We start from the raw sequence: 19,177 nt of genomic DNA, 5'->3' as shown, positions 1-19,177 counted from the left end.
AATGCAGGTGACTCCATGGAAAGTCAGTGAAAACAGACTCCCCCACCCATGCCCTTTCCTCACAGACCACGATGGCTTTCCTTGGTCTTCCCCCCAGCAATCACAGGGCCTGGGTGAGGAGACGAGTAGAGGTCCCCATGTCATATGTCTAAACATATAAATCAAGGTAACAAATTATTAATTAAACTGTGTTCTAGTCTCCTATCTTGAAGAGCATACCTTCAGAAAGATCTAGAAAACTGGATTCACTAGTCCTCTGGTTCCTTGAGGTTCTGGCGGGGCAAAGCCGGTCTTTCTGCCCATAGCCACGCCCTCTCCACCACGCCCACCTCTCCCTGCTTCTCCATCCCCAGCGAGGAGAGGCCCCGCTTGTGAACCCTGCAATCTACTGGTCTAAATTCTGTCCCTCCTCCCCAACAGCAACCCTGGTCATCCTTCAGCTTGTGGGCGGGGTTGGGGGGGAAACCTCCTGCGGCAATCTGCCCTCAGAAAGTCCTGGGGGAGGTCTGCTCCGGCCCTGGAAACAGGCTTGAAGCTGTTGAGGCGGTGAGTTGAGGGGGGGTCCCAGGCCTTCTGAGCATGCGCCGTCCGGAAGGGGCTCAGGCTCCTCACATGCTAGGCTCCTGGGGAGCCCAGGGCCGGGGCCTGGTTGCCAGGCCAAAGGGCTGTACTGACAACCATTCTCAACTTCTCAATTAGCAATAATCGCGCCTCGGATAAACCTCATTGGCTATGATACTGCCACTGCGCAAAGCTTCATTCTCAACTTCTCAAACCCCACTTTTAGGCTCTAATTCTGAACTCATGACTTCTTTCCTGGCATGTCGGACAGGCCCAGCAGCCTCTGCGGGCCTCCCTACCCGGCATGGGTGTGGCGGCCGCTGTCAGCCCCAGAGAGGGGGTCCTGTTGTGCCCGGAGGGGCGGGTGGCAAGGGAGGTTGGGCTGTCACGGGGCACCATCTGGAGAGGAGGCCTGGCCACATGTCATCAAGGTGCTGCCGCTGAATGGCCTCCCTGGTTGTCTTCCAGCAGCGTCACATGCCAGGCAAACCCTGAGAAAATTACCATCTCCACATTTGGATTTGAAAAGAGGACGTCCTTGTCATTTGCTTCTTGCAGCTTGCCCACGGGACCTGGCCATGGATGATGCCCCGTCTTCAGATTATCCAAAACAACAACTCAGATAATCGTGGGGGGAAGTCATGTGTGCTGACCCCTCCCTCTCTCGTTCCCTTTCTCTCCCCCTCTCCCCTTCCCCTCTTCCTTTTCCACTGGAGGAAGAAAAGCAAAACGAAAGGAAAACAGTGAAGAACGTAAGGAAGCATAATCATTTTAAATGTTATTGAGGGAGCAGAGAGGAAAGATGACCGGAAGCCGATGTTGACTGAGCACCTGCTACATGGCCGGCGGGGCTGGTGTTGCACGAGCCTCCTCCAGCCCCGTGAGAGCCCTCTGGGTCCATGTCACCTCGTCCTCTGCTGTGCCGAGCCAGGGTGCTCAGTGACACGGGGACTCCAGTGCAGACAGAAGCTCCGGGTCAGGTCACCCGCACCCCCAGAGCCGAGGCTGGGCTGAGTGCAGACAGGGAGGGAGACTTTGAGATCCTCTGCAGCCACTAGCGGCTCTGTCTGGAGGAGGAAGCCAGGTCGTTGAGCCCCTATATGCCCGACAGGGGCACATATTTTGCCTCGTTCTTTCTTACTAGGCCACCCCCCCTCCTCCCTCCAATGGCTATTCCTCCCCACCCCACAAAGGCCCACCTATGTGGGGAAATCCCAACCATTAGGAAATGAAAATGTATTTCTACATTTCAGAATGCCATTCCCATGGAATGATGCTGAAATGGAAAAATAAAAAGCCATTTTCATTAAAACTCATACTCGGGCTCTACCATGCCTATTAAATTAGAAAAGCCCATTTTGAGAAGGGAGGCTGAGCACGGGGCTGAATGTCAGCACCGGCAGAGGAATGTGGGATCAAGTTCTAGGTCCCCCTAGGAAGGAAGAGTGGGGACAAAGAGGACCCGGGCTGGCGAAGCGTGCTATCTGGGATGGCAGACTCGTGTGTCCCACAGGCCTGGGGCTGGGGAAGCTCTGAATGAGGACTTACCAGAGCTGCTGGGCATGGAGGCATTGGGAGGAGACCAGCCAGCAGCTTTGTTTAAACTGACTTCGCTCATCGTGGGGATGGCGTGGCACCGTGGCCGGGAGTCAGCATGTCTGGGCTCTAGCTCTGGCTTGGCCAGAGCTCGCGTGTCTGCCGGCCCATCCTCACCACATGGCCACTTTGGGCTTCAAGCGCATCCCTCATTTGCAGAACACTGCTCGGGTATATGATCTGTTTGGGGGCCACACCACATTATTGAAACTATTTTCCTGTTTGGAGAATTCGCATCATGAATCTTTTCTTCTCAAGGTGGAAACCAGAGGTTGACTTTCCCCGGACAACCTGCAACGAGGCCTTGACCTCTAGCCATCAGATGCACCTGTACCAGAGAGCAAGGTGAGGAAGCACAGGTGTGTGGGATCTGTTTTTTCTGGGAGGATGGTGGTGGAGAGTGGGCCACAGGCGGGAGTTCCCGTGTCTTGGGACCGGCATCAGCAGGGGGATTCGTGGGGTCTCTGCCTAGCAGCTGCAGAACTCAACTCTGCCAGAGCAGTGTGACACTGGGTAGCTCAGAGTTGTTCCTGGCTTCCCGGCCTCCAGGCCATGGGCTGGGAGCAAATTCGACTGTGGCACCCCTTCTGTACACTTTACTGCCATCTGCTGGAAACTGGCTATGATATACAAATCTAGTGTCTCTTAGAACAAATACACAGATCTGTCTAGGGTGTGAATAGTACCTCTTCAAAAGTGGTGGTGTTGTGCAGTGCACAACCTGCACAACTGATCTTGGGGACTCGGAATGCCTGACACCTCGGCCCTGGGGGAGATTCTGCAAGAGACTCTTTTCCTTTAATAAATGCCTTTTCTACTTAAGCTGCCTGGGTGGGCTCTGCTGTTTGACTAAGAATCTCTGCTGATAAAGATAGGGATGAGGATATGTGCCTCTCGAGTTAAAACCCAGTTGAGCAATGGATGTTAGGAGTCCTCTGAGAAAACACAAAGCCCTTCATGTTACTCAGAGGGTTTGCACTTAATGTATTAATTTCTAGAGGAACACGAGAAAGGGTCTGATTCACTGTCTTCCTTCCTTCTTCCAGAAACCTCTTTGTTTATTCTTTTGCTTGTGTTGTCAGGGTCAAAGTTCATGGTTAAACAGAGGAATCACGAGGATAAAGATGAGAGAGTGCGTTATGAATATTCCGGCAGGGAGGCTTGTGGGGAAAGCGGCCGTGCTGGGTCTCGTCTCCGCGCTGCCATATCTCCTATTGTTACGAGAAGGGATGACATCAACCTGTGTATCATTTGTCTGATGAGCCTGTGTGTGTGTGTGTGTGTGTGTGTGCGCGCGTGTGCGCGCGCGTGTGTGTGTGTGTGTGTGTGTGTGCGCGCGCGCGTGGGTACATGTCTGGCTGCAGATCGAGTCATCAGTTTCCAGGCTTCCCAGGATTGTCCAGATTTGAGATGTTTTGTCCTTATTTGTCAGTCCATTTCAGGGCCCGGAGTTTTGGGTTTAAGCCCTGTGGGCTCTGTTCCTCAAGGTCACAACAGCCCCTGCCCAGGATGTGGTAAGGAGGGAAAAATGAGCAAAACCTCCCCCAGGGAATCCTCTCTCCCTCAATTGCTGGAAATGCATGTTTGACTCAGTTTTCAGGCTTCAGAGCTGAAAGGAGGGAAGGAGGCTGTTTGCTGGCTTCCTCACCCCCTTCACTCCTGCACCCCTTGCAGGGTAGGGGAGAGGTGGGACGGGGGGAGGTCCAGACAGACTGGTAACTCCTGCTAGGGTGATTTCCAGGCTGTCCGTTCAAATCAGCCACCCTTGTTGGCTGCCTGAGGCGTGGTGTGGCTTCGCTCTGGGGCCTTCCTCTCCACCCTGAACGAGGACCAGGGGTCTGCGGAGACCGGGAGAGGGAGCCTGTGAGTCATGTTCCCCTTTGGTGGCTCCTATCTGGGTGTAAACAGAGGGGAGGCCAGAGAAGACAGAGTGGCCACATTCTGAAGGGCAGTTCAGAAGGGCAGGGGTAAGAAGGGGCACCAGGAGAAGGGGGGAGGGTGACATGGGCGATGGCGTGTTGGGGAGTAGGCCACTGGATGTAAACATCTTCGATTCTAAAATTTACCTCAGGTCCCTGGAGGGGCCTCTGACTTTTTGTAGGCCTCCACTCCTGAAGAGTGACACAGACTTTTTCCCATGAGGGGGCCTGTGGCCATGAGGCCCTGTTCTTTCTCTTTCCCTCACAAAGCCCTAACTTCATGTGGCTTTCAGAAGGGAAGGTGCACAGGGGGAACACGCAGTTGGGCGTGTTTCTGGAAATACCCGCCAGTCCACTCTGTGGTAAGCTCAGAAGGCCCTCAGGGAGGAAGAGCTGGCAAGGTCCCAGGACAGGAGGCATGGGGTCCCAGAAGAGGTCCGCCAGGACGTGGCCTGGGCCTCTGCAGCCCTACAAATGGAGACTTTTGTCCTGTAAAGGTAGGCCATGGGGGCAGAGAAAGGCCTAAGGTGAGAGACCCTCTTCATTCCCGTTGGTTCATTACTCCTCTGTCACATAATCAGGGTCTCAAAGTAAGTCAGGGCCTCTTCATCACAGAGTCCTGTTTCTCTGGCCCCAAGTTGCTGCAGGTCACAGGACAACGGGTGGGGGTGGGGAGAGGGTAGGTGGCCCTGAGCCATCAAGCTGGGCTTTGTGAACTTGTCCCATCTCATCTTTTTCACTCGTCACCCCCTCTCCCTGGCACAGTCCTTCTTCACTCCACGGTCACCTGAGGATATGTATTCATCCTTTCACGAATCGATGGAGGGGACCCAAAGGACAGGCCTCCTTCTGTAGAGGACTCTCATCTACATTCTTGAAAGGCTGTGTTGAACCCTTCCGCTGACTGAGAGCTCCCTGCCTCACAAGGGACCCCACTCCTCTTTAGGACCACCGTACATGTTAGAAGCTACCTTTCTTTGCTCCGACGTCCAGCTACCTCCTGGAATCTCTCTCTTATTGGTTGGCGTTGGCCAGACTTTGGGTAAAATCTTCCCTCTACCTGATAGAGCTTTAGAAATTCCAAGGTCTGTTTTCATATATCTGTTAAGCCTTCATATATCTGCACATAGTTCTCTGTCCTCAATGGTCTCGTTCTCCAACCTTTCCCTCCTCTCTGTCCTGGAGATCCCTTTGCTGTCAGCACCCCAACTTCCTTAGCACCTTGGGGCCCGAGGGAGCGGGTCATGCCTGGCAAGTCTCCATGGAATACCCACCCAGCCAGAACTAGTAGAGATTTTACCCACTTGAGTTTAGGAGTCCCCAGGGGTCAAGGTGTATTGAACCCATTCCCTACCCCTCCTCCGTGTTTACCTACAGCCCTCAGTGGACATCGACTCCCAGACTGAGGACCCAGTGAGCCCAGGATGCCTGATCTGAGTGAAATCTTGAATCCATGGCCTCGTATTTCTGGCACTGGGTTGTGCTGACCCCCCAAAGCCCTCAGCCATGAGCTTGGGCCTCTCAATGGTCTACAGGGTAGCTGGGGAATGTTCTGACTTTACTAGAAGATTTTGGGGGAGGGGGCACAAGACAAGTAATGTAACTGGCAACTAGTTCAAGATGATATTTTTATATTAAGACAAATGCATATACATTATGGGATAGAATGCAGGTATGCGAATTTCAAAGCCACAGCCTCCAACTGCAGAATTTTACACTACGATGGGACGCTTCAGGCAATTTTTTAAGGAGTTCAGTCCCCATTCCTTGATTGACTGAACCCCCCACTGCTGAAGGGCATTTGGGTGGAAAACTTGGAGATGCTCTGGTGTAATTGCTCCCTTTTGTTACTAGAGCCATGTGAGGACCAGAGTAGGGAGGTGAGTAGCCTGAGGGCACACTGCAGGAAGGAGCCTGGAAACCCACATTTGTTCTTTCCTCTGTATGGAGAAATGCTGCTTTGCTTTATAAGAATGCTGACCATGGGACAGTTGGGTTGGCTCAGTCAGTGAAGTGTTTGCCTTCAGCTCAGGGTCCTGCTCAGCGGGGAGCCTGCTTTTCCCTCTCCCTCTGCCTGCTGCTCCCCCTGCTTACACCCTTTCTCTCTCTCTGACAAATAAATAAATAAAATCTTTAAAGAAAGAAAAGAAAAGAAAAGAAAAGAAAAGAATGCTAACCATGGCAAGAAAGGGGATTGCATTGCTGGGGGGCGGGGGGTTGGGAGAGGGAGGTGGGGTTATGGACATGTGCTATGGTGAGTGCTCTGAAGTGTGTAAACCTGGCAATTCACAGACCTGTACCCCTGGGGATAAAAATACATTATATGTTTATACAAACAGAAACAAAAACAAACAAAAAAACAGATGCTAATTGAAAAAAAAGAAAAGAAAGAAAAAGAAAGGGGATTGCAAACAAAAAAAGGGGCTCTGGGGAACCCTGGGTTACCCAGAAAACACAGCTCAAAGAACAGTTTTACTCAGAGAGTCCGTGCTCTGGGTTCTGGTAGAGTTGACTCCGTTCAATGGCCATCCTTACCTCTTTGAGGAGCTCGCGTTCCCTGCTTGGGAAAGAGGTTTGGTGAGAAGGGAAGAAAGTGCAGCTCCATTGCCAGGAAAGGAGAGAGGGTAAGGACAGAGCTAGACCAGTGGGGGTCGCCGTGGATGCCTTGGTGGGGAGCTCAGAGGACTGGCGGTGACAAAAGTGTCAGCACTCTGTGACTTTTGCGGGCTCACACACCACAGACTGTCCCTGCACACACGCACGTGCACACACACACACACACACACACACACGTTGCACTGGGGCTCGTGGATGCCCCAAAGCTTGTGATGGCACAGTGCCTCCCACACCTGAAAGGTAGGAGACGCTGAGGAAGTTAAGCTCTGGCCTCCCCACCATGGAACCACTCCGGACACCTAAAATGAGCCCTGGAAAGAGGAAGTCAGCCTGAACCAGGAGACTGAATAAGCCTTGCTTTCTATGCCTCACAACACTGTCTTTCAAGTGACTAGTGAAGGCTCAAAGGTTTGAGGTTTTTGCAAAGACGTCTTTGACATTATTGTAACCCTGTGACACCCGGTCATCAGATCCTTTTTTGCCGTGAACCCCTAGCCATTGACTTGTTGCTGGTCACCTCTCACAGAAGTGCAACTCTCAATAATTTAATCAAGTCAATTAATACTGTTTAATAAATAGGCCAGAAAATCAGCTGAGAGTTTTTCTCGGCGGGGTGCAGCGTGCGACCAAAGTTATAGAAGATTGTCCTTTGAATCACTAAGGCAAACTCTGTTGTGTCATTTTACATAAAGCAATCACATAAAAAAAAGTTATAAATAGGAAAAATTCCGAAGTTTTCCCACAGACAGACAGGGAAATTGAAACACCAAAGGAAAAAATAAAAGAAAAGGAAAAGACAAAAGGAAAGAGAAACAAAGAAAAGAAACAAAACGCAAGCACCCCTGCCCCCCCAACCCATTTGCGTCAAGTTCTTCTCCATCATACAGTACTCAAGATCTTTGGATATTTTACAATGTACGACTCCAAACTGCAGCGGAGAGAAAACAAAAAGAAGTAACAAGTCGTCTGAAAAACTGAGTTTATAAGAAGTCATTACCTTTACAAAATAAAAACAAAAGCCCCAACACCACTGGATTCCAATTTGTTCATTTTTCCTTGTTTTCTAAAGTCTGGGTCAGCCCCAGTCCCTTGGCTGATGGGGGGAACATGGGGATGATTGGCGGATGGGTTCCAGAAGCGAGTGTCAGAAATGGAGGTGGGAATCTAAGAGGCGGCTGCCCAGAAGGAAGGCATCTGAAGACAGAAGGGTGTCCGAAGCTGTTCCCTCTGATTGGAATGGCATTGGGGGAGTGCAGAGTCAGGGTTCTCTTCTGGGGAGCTGCGAGGAGGACAGAGTCTGTGGTCTTCTCTGGCCTTTTTGTTTTTTGTTTTTGTTTTTTTCTGTTTGCTCAGAAAGAAGCCAAGGCAATAGGAAGAGCCGAAGTCTCTTGTGCCCACAGCTCCTGGACTGGGGACTCCGGCCCTGGGTAATCGGTAGGGATGACACTCCCACTGTCGGGGCTGCTGAGAAACACCGGCCAACTCAGCAAGAGAAGGGGGGGGGCAGGGGCAGGAAATGGGAAAGAAGAACAGGAAGGCGCTGGGCCAGCAAGGCGGTCTTCCTTCTCCGAACTTTCTACAAACTCAGGAACCGGGAGAGCATGTGGGCAATCCTAAGGCCCAGAGCCCTTCAAACCCATACTGGAGCCAAGACTCTGCCTCCTGCCCCGGAGGGAGGCAAAACACCCCAGCTTCCTTCCCGAGGGATAAGGAAGAGGTGGAGGGTGCACAAATACAGCCGAAGGCAATCCTCAGCGATCCCAAAGCCCCAAGGAACAATAAACCCAAACCCCAGGTAACCAGGTGTTTTGTCTGTTTCCAGGAATCAGGGTAGAGGGGGGCAGCCACCAGGTGTTACAAGGGGCCCCCATCCCTTCTGTATTGGCCCCAGGAGTACCAAGAGACTTTGTACAGCCCTGGAGGGGGTGTGTAGAGGTGGGGTAAATGCTTAAAGAGCCATCCCAGGGGCCCTGACACAGTGGCCTGCCTGCCCCGAGAGGTGGGGAGTACCTGGAGTTCCCCAGAGCTGCCTGTGGACAAACCACACCGCAGCTCTTCTCTGTCACCCCTGCCTAGTGTGGCCACATTTCTCACCTGTGCTAATACAGGGGTGAACGTGATTAAAGGAGATCCGGTAGGATAGGTGTTTTCAGTAGGACTTTAAGAGTACAAACCTCCCACCTTCTCCAGAATTCTTTGTAAGAGACAGCTGTGTAGATGTGTGTATGTGCGTGGGTGGGTGGGTTCCAGAGGGGAAACTAAATTAGCGGCCTCCCCTCTGTAGCAGGGTAGAGAGGACTGACCTGTCCAAGGTTCTAGGGCAGTGAGGGGAAAAATGGGCCGGGCTTCCAGGAGCCCTCCCGGCCAACAGGGCATTTCCCATAAGGATCCCAGGATGGCCGGAGACTAGAAACATGACCCAGCAGAGCCGGTCATAGAGACTCTGCCACAGGACTGTGGGGAGGCGAGGACATGTGCCCCAAGCCCTTAGGGTAGGCCTGAGGTATGCCTCAGCCCTGCTCCATCCCGTCTGTCTCTCCATCTAGCCCCACAGAACTCCAAAGTGCCCCTGGGCACCCGGGGTGTGGTCTCCTCTGTGGCACACGCCCCTGTGAGTTTGTGGGTGACAGCCAAAGTGAGAGACAGGTGGAGGCCAGACCCCAGGGCTCCAGGCCCTTCGGGAAGAGATGTCCACCTCAGACACCTTCGAAAGGGAGGCAGGAGGCCCCAGGAGGCCTGGAGAGTACCACTGTTGCTGATAATATTTTTTTCTCGTTTCCTTTGTGATTTCAAAGACGAAGTTCAGACCCACTGGGCGGCGCGAGGGGAGTCTGGCGGGAGAGGGGGCAGGGCCGCGGGACTGGGCGGGGGAGTCCAGGAGGACCAGCCTAGTTGTTGGCTTCAGACATGGAGGCCACGTGGTTGAGGCCCGCGAGCCCCGGGAGGCCAGCCAGGCCCGCGGCCCACGGGTCAGGCAGCGGGAAGTAGGGCCGCGCGGCCGCCACGTTCTCGGCCAGCGCGAAGGCCAGCAGGCCCCCGGCGTCCCTCTCGGCCTCCAGCTGCGCGCGCCCGAACAGCTTCATCTGCGTCTCCTCGAACTGCCGCTCGAGCTCCTGCAGGCTCAGCGCGCCCTTGGGCGCCGCCAGGAAGTGCTTGGCGGGGCTGGGGCCCGGGAGGCACACGGCCGCCCCGCCCAGGTGGCCGCCCACCTCGCCCAGCGCGGGAGGCATCACGAAGGCCGCCTTGTCGGGCGCCGGGCCGCCGGGCCCGAAGAGCAGGCTGGCGGCCCTCCAGGCGGCGGGCTTGCGGCCGCGCCGGGGCCGGGCCATGCGGCAGCTCTGGCGCTTGATGTGGCGGTGCAGGTGGTCGGAGCGCGTGAAGCTCTTGTAGCAGAACTCGCACTGGTAGGGCCGCACGCCCGTGTGGATGCGCATGTGGTTCTTGAGGTCGTAGTTGTGCACGAACTTGGCGTTGCAGTGGATGCACAGGTAGGGCCGCTCCCCCGTGTGCTTCCGCATGTGGATCTTCAGCTTGTCCTGCCTGCAACGCAGAGTGGGCGTCAGTCCCCGCGCCCCACGCGGGAGCTACCCCTACATTGCTGCCCCGTTCTTCCAGAACCTGCCAAGGCCCGCCCCTGCTGTGGTGCCCAGATCCAGAAAGGGGGCCCGTGCTGGGACTTCCTCGCATCCCCTGCCTCACTCCACACAGGTGTGGCTACTCCCGGGGATTACAGGGCTGGAGAAGGAGCCGGGTCTGGAAAGGCCTCCTTAACTCCCCCAACTCCCTTTACTTCTAGGCTCAGAATCTTCAGGAGCCTCTCCATCAGAGGCCTGTCTCAGACTGGAAATGGGCCTTCTGGGGACACTTCTCCCCACGGGTCAGCAGTCTGTCTTTTGTCCCTGTAGGGTGTAACATCCTTTGATACTGGGTTGCACCTTAATTTCATGCCCATTGTCTCCAGGTGGCAGTCTTCCCTCCTGTTGGCCCTGTGCTTTTGCCTAGAGCACCCGGGGGCCCATGATGGCCCTGGGGACTATTGAGATCTGTCTGTCCTCAGCACTAATCTGGGAGTCTGGGGAAGCCGAGCACACCTTGTTCAAGTCTCCACACACTGTGGTTTCTTATCCTGAGTCATGGGCTCTCCTCTTTGTCTGCCAAGAATCCCAGGGTTTACAAAAGAGCCAGGTGCGACAAGAATGTAGCCTAATCTAGGGCAAAGCTTTTCAGGATTTAAAAATCTGTTATTCAGAGGGAGGGTATGTATGAAGGTGGGGCTCCCCCTGGGCTGGGGAGGCCCTGCTCCAGCTGCAGGCCCACCACTAACATGCTGAATGTCTGCAGGCAAGTTACTTAACAACTCTGCACTGAGCCGAACTTAGCATTAGACATTGGTTCCTGCTGTCCAGGGCTGATGGAAAGAATCTGGGTTTGTGTCAGACTAGATCCAACACACCTCCTGGTGATCTTGAAAAGAAAACTGACCTCACAGGGTTGTCTTCCTAAAGCCTGAGCTCTGCACAAGCCGGCCAATGGAACCTTCCAGCCTGGCTGAAGTGGGGTCAGGTGGACTGCAAGAACTCATCTCATGGTCCTTCTGGAGCCTTCCCCAACCACGCCTGGCAGGCCAACAAGCTCCTCGTCCTGTCTCCCACATCCTCCCTGCAGGTGTGGCTTGGGTGGAGCATCTGCCTGTAATTTTGGGCTCGGGTTTGAGGTCAGAGCAGATGAGGAGCTCAGGCATCCGCCCTAAAGTGGCCAGATTTAAACCACGCTCTGTAGAACCCCAGGACAGCCGGAGCCGGTCCTGGTCTCCTGGTGTCTCCTGGCCACTAGATGTCTCACTGGCTCTCGTTTCTGGACTGGTTCCCTAGGGGTGGGGCAGGAGAGAAAAGGACATTCTCCTGTACACTGGCAGGGACTAGGGGAGGAGGACCAGGGAGGACCGAGCCCCCCCATCCACCTGCGCTTCCAGGAAGGCACCCAGGAGATGGAGATGGGGGTGGGAAGCAGGATGGGCAGGGAGGAGGGAGTGAAGTGGGCAGGTGTGTCCACACACCAGACCATCCTCTTGTCCCCACTCCCTGTTCCTGCCACAACCCACCAGCCACGGCTGGCTGCGTGGCACCCTGTTGTGACATCCCATGTTCCCTTCCCCAGCCAGCTTGCTGCCCTTGTGGTATCTACAACCCACATTTCATCCCATTGATTTGGGGTCTGAACAGGATGTAGTCTTAGCAAGCAACTGGGCCAGCGGGTCTCAAACTCGAGGCTGCCTAAGAAGGGTCTTCAGGGCTCCATGGGCAGCGTGTTGGGCCCCACTCCCAGAGCTTCTGATCTGAGAGGTGGGGTGGTGGGGGAGAGCAGAAGATTTGCATTCCTAACAAGTTGCAACTACTGCCACCACCACCCCCCAGCCCCGCCCTGCTAGTCCCCCGCACCTCCTGAACAGCCACCTTGGCTGGAGGGCAGACTGGGGTCTCAGGAGGGGAACTTGCCAAGGTCACCAGAGGAGTAATGACAGCGCTGAGCCTAGAATTCAGGCTTCGTTCCTCAGCACTGCAGGAGTGGGGTGCATGGTACCATTTGTACCTCAAGAGCTAAGTGCCGATTTAGTCGTGGGGGGACAGGTCCTGGAACTCCATACATTCAAGGCTCTCAGGGAAGTGCTGAAGCTTGCTGGTCACTGGGCAGGGGACTTGTGTCTCTCCCTAGGCCTGGTGGAGGGTTCGGTGAGGAGTCAGCGCTGGGGTGTTAAGTATAGCCCCTTATTTAACCCTCTTCATGAACTGATATGCTGGATATTTTTCAAAATCCTGATCACATGTAATCGATAGTATTGATGTGGAGGGCCACCCTCAAGTAATGGACAGTGCAAATGGTAAGGCTTCAGATATTCAGACATAAATACCCATCGCTTCTCCCAAGCTTTTCATTAGAGCATCCAAAATAAGTCACATTTCAGCAGCACTTAACTGAAGTGTGTAAGAAGTGCTCAGAAGGTGACGATCGCTTCCTTTTACTGAGCACCTGCTATAAGCCGATGAATATATACCATTTCAGGGACCCTGGAAGGTTGTTATTCATTCAGAGGCAAGTTGTGGTGTAGGAGCAGGGCTGCCATGGCGGGGGGCGGGGGGTGTCTGGGAGTCCCTGCTGTCGCTGCGGACCCACCATTAAGTTGCTGGGTGACCTTCAGCAAGGTACTTAACCTCTCTGTGCAGAAGTGAACCAAGGGCCAGACATTAGTTACTATTGTCTAGGACTGATGAGAGAATCTGGGTTCAAATGAGTTAGATTCAACATAGTTAGAATAATTGCCTAACTGAGAGGATGAGTTGAAGCTCAGGGAAGTCAAGCGACTTTCCCAAACGTATCAGGCCATGAGGGGCAAAGAGGCCTGGGGAGCCATCCGGGGTAGGGTTTTATTTGCAAGCTATTCTGAGGTTGAGAAAGGTTGATTTTCCAACCAGGGACTCCCAGCCTGTGGCCCAGGAGGGCTGCCTCAGAAAGTGTAGACCAGAATAGTCAGCATTTGTGGCCAGCTTTCTGCCTCTGGGGCCAGAAGACAGGGGCAGGCGTGGGAGGAGCTCAGCCCTAAGCAGGAGCTGGCTGGCCCTGTGACTTTTCTTTCCTGGGAGCAGGGGGGAGGGTGAGTAGAGCTGCAAAGCCCATGATAAGCTAGTCCTGGAAAAAAATTTAGAGATCATCTGGTCTACCAGGATCGCATTAGTATGTTCTGATTCACAGTTGAGTCAGTGGGCCGGGCCACCTATGTTATTGGTAGTACACTTGCTGGGACCTTGAAAATACTGATTTCAATTAAACACTTAATGCTCAAGATGAGGAAAGCAAGGACAGAGAGAGAATGGCCTTCTAAGGTCATACCTCCTCCTCATCCCTGTCACGACCTGTGCACGTGGATATAATGTACAGGCCCATTGGCAGAGGCAGGCCCGGGGGAAGGCAGGCTCCAAGAACTGGACCAGGTCCTTAGGTGCCCCGGGCCTCAGTTTCCTGACCTCTAAAATGGGGGGCTGGGCTGCACCATTTTGACCTCTGGTGTTCTGTGAGTGTTCGCATCTGGGGAGTGTGCTTACACCAAACCTCCCTCTAACTAGTTGGCTTTGCAGATGATGGTTCTTGTACTCCTGCTTCCTCATGCATCTGGTTTGTTTGAGGAGGAGGCCTAAGTTTAGCCAGAAAGTGTTCTAGCTTGAATCTCAGGAGCTGAACTCTTCGTCCCTTCTGTTTGGGACTGGAGGTCTGGTGGTCCCACTAAAAATCTCTCGAGGCTGCTCCTGTCCGATGGCCGATGTGCTAACTGGCTCCTTGGCATGGCTTGTAAGGCCCTCACGAGCTAACCCTTCCAGTTACTAACTGAGTTTTAAGTTCGGGGAACCCTCGGTGACTATAGTTAACAATACCGCGTTGTATACTTGGAAGTTGTTAGGAGAGTAGATCTGAAGTGTTCTTGCCACACACACACACACACACACACACACACACACACACACAATGTAACCATCTGAGGCGATGGGTGTGTTAATGTGTGCACTACCACACATTAGTGTGGTATCCTGACATCGTAGACCTTGGCCTTCTATGCTCTATGTCCATTATATCTGTAAAAGTTGGAAAAAAAAGATCACCCATCTACTTGCTAGCTCCCCTCCCCGGAGTACTGCCCCCTCGCCCCCCCACTAGACATATATGCTGGTCCCTCAGCAGACAACGCTCTGGGGAACTGGTCAACTCTGTGTCTTTGAACACCGGGAGGCATGAGCCAGACTTCTAGCTATCCCTCCTTCCAGTGCAGAGCCTGCCGTATTATGAAATGGATGCTTGGTAAATCCTGTCTCCTTCCCTTTCTCTGCAGATCTCGTGTTTGGACACCAGTGTGCCATCTCTGGGCTCCCACTAGAGGTCCAAGCCCAGATGTCCGCGTGCGTGCTCCTTCCTCCCCAGCCCTGAACCCTCGTTCCGGCCCCCCTCCTCCCTGCACCTCTTTCTCAGTTTACTTTGGCAAACTGCACTGCTGGAAATGTCTCCCACTCCCAACTCCTCACCTCCGCCCTTCAAGGTCAACTTCAAGGGCAATCCTCTACAAACCTTTCCGTGTCCACCCAGGTCTTATCCTTGGCCCTCACCTTTCAGAGCACCTGACCTGAATACTGTCCCTCGAGCTAGGTCACTTTGGGGCAAGGAGCCCCTTCTCCCCACCACCACTCCCTCCCCACCCCCGTTCAGCATCACTTAGTGAGTGCTGGGTACTGCTTTTCCGGCCTCACTCAGTCCGTGGCACCAAAGCTACCTGATCTGCTTTGATGTGGCACCAAAGCTACCTGATCTGCTTTGATGAGAACCTGCCCAACGCTTCTGTATTCTGCACGGTTGGTCCACCACCTGGAGCGTGCAGGGGGCGCTCGTGGAGCCTTTGCCGACTGACCCTTGACCTGCAGGTGCAGGAGCAGTTCCCAGAGCTCCCCTGGCTCTGATTCCAGTGCGCTCTGGCTCGCCCTGACTTCCCTGTCTGCCATCCCCTGCTCCGACCCTGTGCTGGGGACCAGCTCAGGCCCCGTGCACCCAAGCCTTGATCTGCATTCCCCCTTCCAGTGGGGTACGTCATGGGAGAGCTGTGCCAGTCTTTATGAGCTCATTCCCTCGCAAGAAGGAAAGGGCCACGGGGTCTCGTCCGGCGTCCCCGGCCTCCACGAGGGCTCCCAGGCCCGTCAATGCTTTCCCAGCACCATCCGCCCACACCCACACTTCTTGGTAACCTGACAGTCTGAGACAACCCCTCTTCCTGGTACCACTGCTAATGACATTGCATTGTCTTAATAAGTCCCCAGGGCTGTCAGGAGTGGGAGGGCTAAAAGGGAAATACGGGAAAAAGGCAGCTGCTGGGCTCCTGGCAGGTCCGGCGAGCAGACCACTGCGGGTGTGTGTAGCCAACCGGCATGGGGCTCACACGGGCAGCAGGGGTCGGAGGTGAAGCTTTGCAGCCTTTATGGGCTGGTGGCAGGAGGCCTGGTGGACACTGAGGAGGTCACAGCTGGCCAGACAGTGATGCTCAGGGTGCGAGACTCAGGGAGAAGGACTCCATGTGATTGTGGGGTGGCCAGGGCTGAGAGGGGACAGCGTAGGGCCAAAGAAACAGAGTCTGGTTGAAGCCTTCAAGGCCCTGCCTGAGGCCCGAGGGGTGTCTCATATCTGGAACAATCAGCAGAAAGACAACGGTCCCCAGGGCTGCTTGAAATCAAGCTTGAAGCCGTCTCCGAGGTGAGGGTCTGACGCCAAGGAAGAGACAATGCTGTGGTGGGGGAGGTCTTCCCCTCTCTTCTTGGAGAGCCACAGCATGAGAGTTACAGGCTGGGCTCTCGGGACAGAATGGGGGGAAGGACTCCCCGATCCTTCCACCACCGCTGCCGCCAGAGCCGTCAGGAGTGACACGTGGACATTCTGGGAGTCGGCATCTGAGGCCATAACTCAGAGCCTGGGCCAAAGGGCCACTTTGCCAGAGGAGGGTGGGTGGCTCCAACATCCCCTGGGGTGATGGAAGGTGGGGTCAGCATCAAGGGGAAGGCAAAGGAGCCCCGACCAGAGAGCGGAAGCTCAGCTGTGTTTAAGGAAAGAGGGAAAGTCGTGTCTAAGAGGAGGAGTCGAGGGTGGCCCATCCGAGATCCCTCAGCCTCCGGGGGGCCCGGTCCCTAGGAGTGGTTTGGCCTTGCAAGGGAGGCTGGAAATCCTGAGTCAGGGAGGCAGCAGCTGTTTTAAGGGGCTGCTGAAGTGCCTCCATCTGGGGAGGGAGGGAAGGTGTTGTGGGAGGTGGTGCAGGAAGTCAGCCCCCAGGAGGGTCCCCACGGAAGGGCTGTGAGGGATCTGACTACAGGGAGAGGCCAGGGCTCAGAGAAGAAGCCTTGCGGGCCAGCTCCGGGAGGGGGCAGGAGGGAAGCACGGAGCCAGCCGGCCATTCCAAAGAATGTGACGGGGAGGGTGGTCAGCGGCAGGCTTCAGCACGCAATCAAGTCCCCAGAGTCCCTTGTGTGAGGAGGCCAGGAAAATGTCCAACCTCCCCCCACTCTGGGGCGCCCCTGCTCCTGGGAAGGGGGGGCCCCCAAGAGCAACTCTGATCTTTCTCAGCAGGGTCAGAGTCCAGTGGGAGCTGGGTGAGGGGAGGTGCTGACTGAGGCAGGAACGCAGCTGCTTCAGGGGGCCCAGATGGCGGTCGCTGAGCTGAGCAGGAGCGGACCAGATGGAGGGCGGCAGGGCAGACTCATGGCCTGGATCTGGCCGGGAGGGCTGGTGAGGACTGGTGAGGCTGCAGACACAGCCGCCCCCTACGCCCCTTCCGTGATCATCAGGAATGTGCTGGGAGGGAGGGTTCTGGAATGCAGCCCTCCTCTACAACCCAGTGTCCTACCCGAACCAGGAGGCTTACTCAGAGAATGTTCTCGTGTCAGGAGGGCAAGAAGTCTGTCTGCAGTGACTGACCAAGTTTAACATTTTCCCAAGGGAAGGCAGGGCCCACAGACTGGCATGGCTTGCGCAGAAGGCTTTGTGTGTGTGGGAAAGGCCTGGAGGGGAGGGCCAGCGAGGGAAGGGACTTGGGGTGCTAGGCAGGCTCACTGTGTGGCATGCTGAGGTGTGCACCTCCTCCGAAGCCACAGAGCCGGGGCTCCCCTGCAGGGGAAAGGGGTCCCGGAGTCAGCCCTGTGAGAAGGGAACAGGTGAGGGAAATCAGGGACATGGACCCCGGATGGCAGGAGGGGGTGTTGTGACTGACTTGGGGCCTGGCTGGATCTGGCCTGTGAAGAGTGTCCTTGTCTCTGAAGTCACTCCCAGGGGCCTGGGCTGGGAGCCACAGGCTGGAGATGGGTGAATGGTAGTCGAATGTGGATTGTGGCCTAGTTTATCTCCCCAAAATGATCCCCGTGCTTTTGTCACCGGTCATCCAGGTGTTCCAGCCTGGTCAGTGGGGCTAAGGTAAATTTAGGAGAAGGTGGTGGTGGTGGCAGGGAGCTGGGGGTGATTTGAGTGGCAGGGCCGTTAGTGAGGGCTATCCCAGGGGAGGCGAGTCCCAGGGACTTTGGGCCCAGCTGCTGTGTGCCAATAAGGGGAGCAGAGTGCCCTGAGGTCAGGGCTGTGGGGAAAACTATGGGGGCGCCCCTGGGGTAAGTGGGGCCCTGCCCCTCTGCACCTGGAGACTCTCCCTCCGCGGTCAGCTCCAAGCATCTGGGAGAGATTCTGTTTGGGGTGTCTGTCTCAGAAGCAGCTGTGCAGGGGCCCCAAAGCCACCTTGGAAACAATCAGTATCATCCTTCTAGTCACCAAAGAGCCTGCAGAGCTCTGACACCCCTGCCACTATCACTTGAACAGATTACTGGTACCCTTCTCGGGAAACTTCAAAGAGAGTTATGAAACCACCCAAGACAGTAGGTCTCATTATTTCGTAAGGCTCATCTTATTTTTTCCCCTGGAAAAGTACCACCCCTGATTTGCTATTATTCAACTTGGCTCCAAAAAAGAAAAAAAAAAAAAAAAAAGGTCACTCTCTCCTCAAAGGCCAAAGCTGGGCCCCACCGAGGAAACTCAAAACAACGAGCCCCCAGCAATTCCCAGAGAAAAATCTCCAAGAGGATATGGGGTAGTGGCAGCGCCCTTGGAACACGTGTGGGTCTCAAGGGGAGTTCTTTGCCAGGGAACGGGGCAGTGTGGGGCAAGGACCTAGTCTGGTAAGTCACGGTCACAGGGCAGGTGTCCCCAGGCTCTGTCTGCATCCGATCCACAGAAATGACCAAGCCCTGATGCAACACCACCCACCGGAACTTTCTCCACTGTCGCAGTGCCCGGGTCAGCCTCACACCAGTGACACACCCAGCACCAACAAACCCTATTTTCCCATATGAGGACGAGCAAAATGGAGCAGGGAACACATCTGAGCCCACAGCACCCCCCCCCCCAATCAATTCTGAACTCAAATGCCGCAGTGGAGAGAAGGCACATATCACACGCTTGCTGAATGGCATGGAGTCCGTGACAGATGGAAGATTTGTGATGTACTGATTTCAGATCTCCAACTTTACAACCGTCCTGACGTGGAGAATCGGCGGGAGAACATAAAAGGAGGCTGGTCCTTTAGATCGGATCCAGAAGAGGACTGAAAGGACCACAGGGAGGGGTCTCTGCAGTCTCCCGGTCACAGATTTTGGTCATACATGTCCCAGCTCTGGCATTTTCCTCTCCATGCACTTACAGGTGGCCAACTCGCCACGGAGAGGGGAACCGCTCCTCTGCAAGCAAAGGCCATGGCCGGCACCGCCCCATCGTCCCAGGGCAGGGCTGTGGCGACGGTCTCTGTAGCAGCTCAGGACGCAGCCGAGCATGTGTGGAGTCAACTAAAGAGGCGGCACTCCACGGGGGGGCTTCAACCTGGCTCCCGGGGGTGCACAGTGGGGGAGGGGAGAGGGAGGTCAAGCAAGCACAGC

The 19,177-nt window shown here is 54.9% G+C and overlaps 1 protein-coding gene, 1 long non-coding RNA gene and 1 pseudogene across 5 annotated transcripts in view; all 3 read right to left on the bottom strand.

The window, feature by feature from the left end:
- Window positions 1–642: 642 nt before the first annotated feature.
- Window positions 643–756, bottom strand: LOC116572511 (annotated as a pseudogene).
- A 6,898-nt stretch (window positions 757–7,654) lies between these two features.
- The window catches only part of ZBTB7C (zinc finger and BTB domain containing 7C), a 336,440-nt gene continuing 324,917 nt past the window's right edge, over window positions 7,655–19,177 (bottom strand). For all 4 annotated transcript variants that reach the window (XM_032310027.1, XM_032310026.1, XM_032310028.1 and 1 more), the window contains one exon: window positions 7,655–10,232. In XM_032310027.1, coding sequence (XP_032165918.1) covers window positions 9,581–10,232 — 652 coding nt within the window. In that variant the 3' untranslated portion in view covers window positions 7,655–9,580. The remainder of the gene's footprint in view (window positions 10,233–19,177) is intronic.
- Window positions 12,772–17,401, bottom strand: LOC116571734. The gene is made up of 2 exons (XR_004277965.1): window positions 15,035–17,401; window positions 12,772–15,003 (listed from the first exon to the last, which is right to left on the bottom strand). It is a non-coding gene; the product is annotated as an uncharacterized LOC116571734 (long non-coding RNA).

Source organism: Mustela erminea, chromosome 13 (genome assembly GCF_009829155.1).
Source record: "Mustela erminea isolate mMusErm1 chromosome 13, mMusErm1.Pri, whole genome shotgun sequence".
NCBI classification, from domain to species: Eukaryota; Metazoa; Chordata; class Mammalia; order Carnivora; family Mustelidae; genus Mustela; species Mustela erminea.
This window is presented reverse-complemented; position numbering and strand designations above follow the sequence as displayed.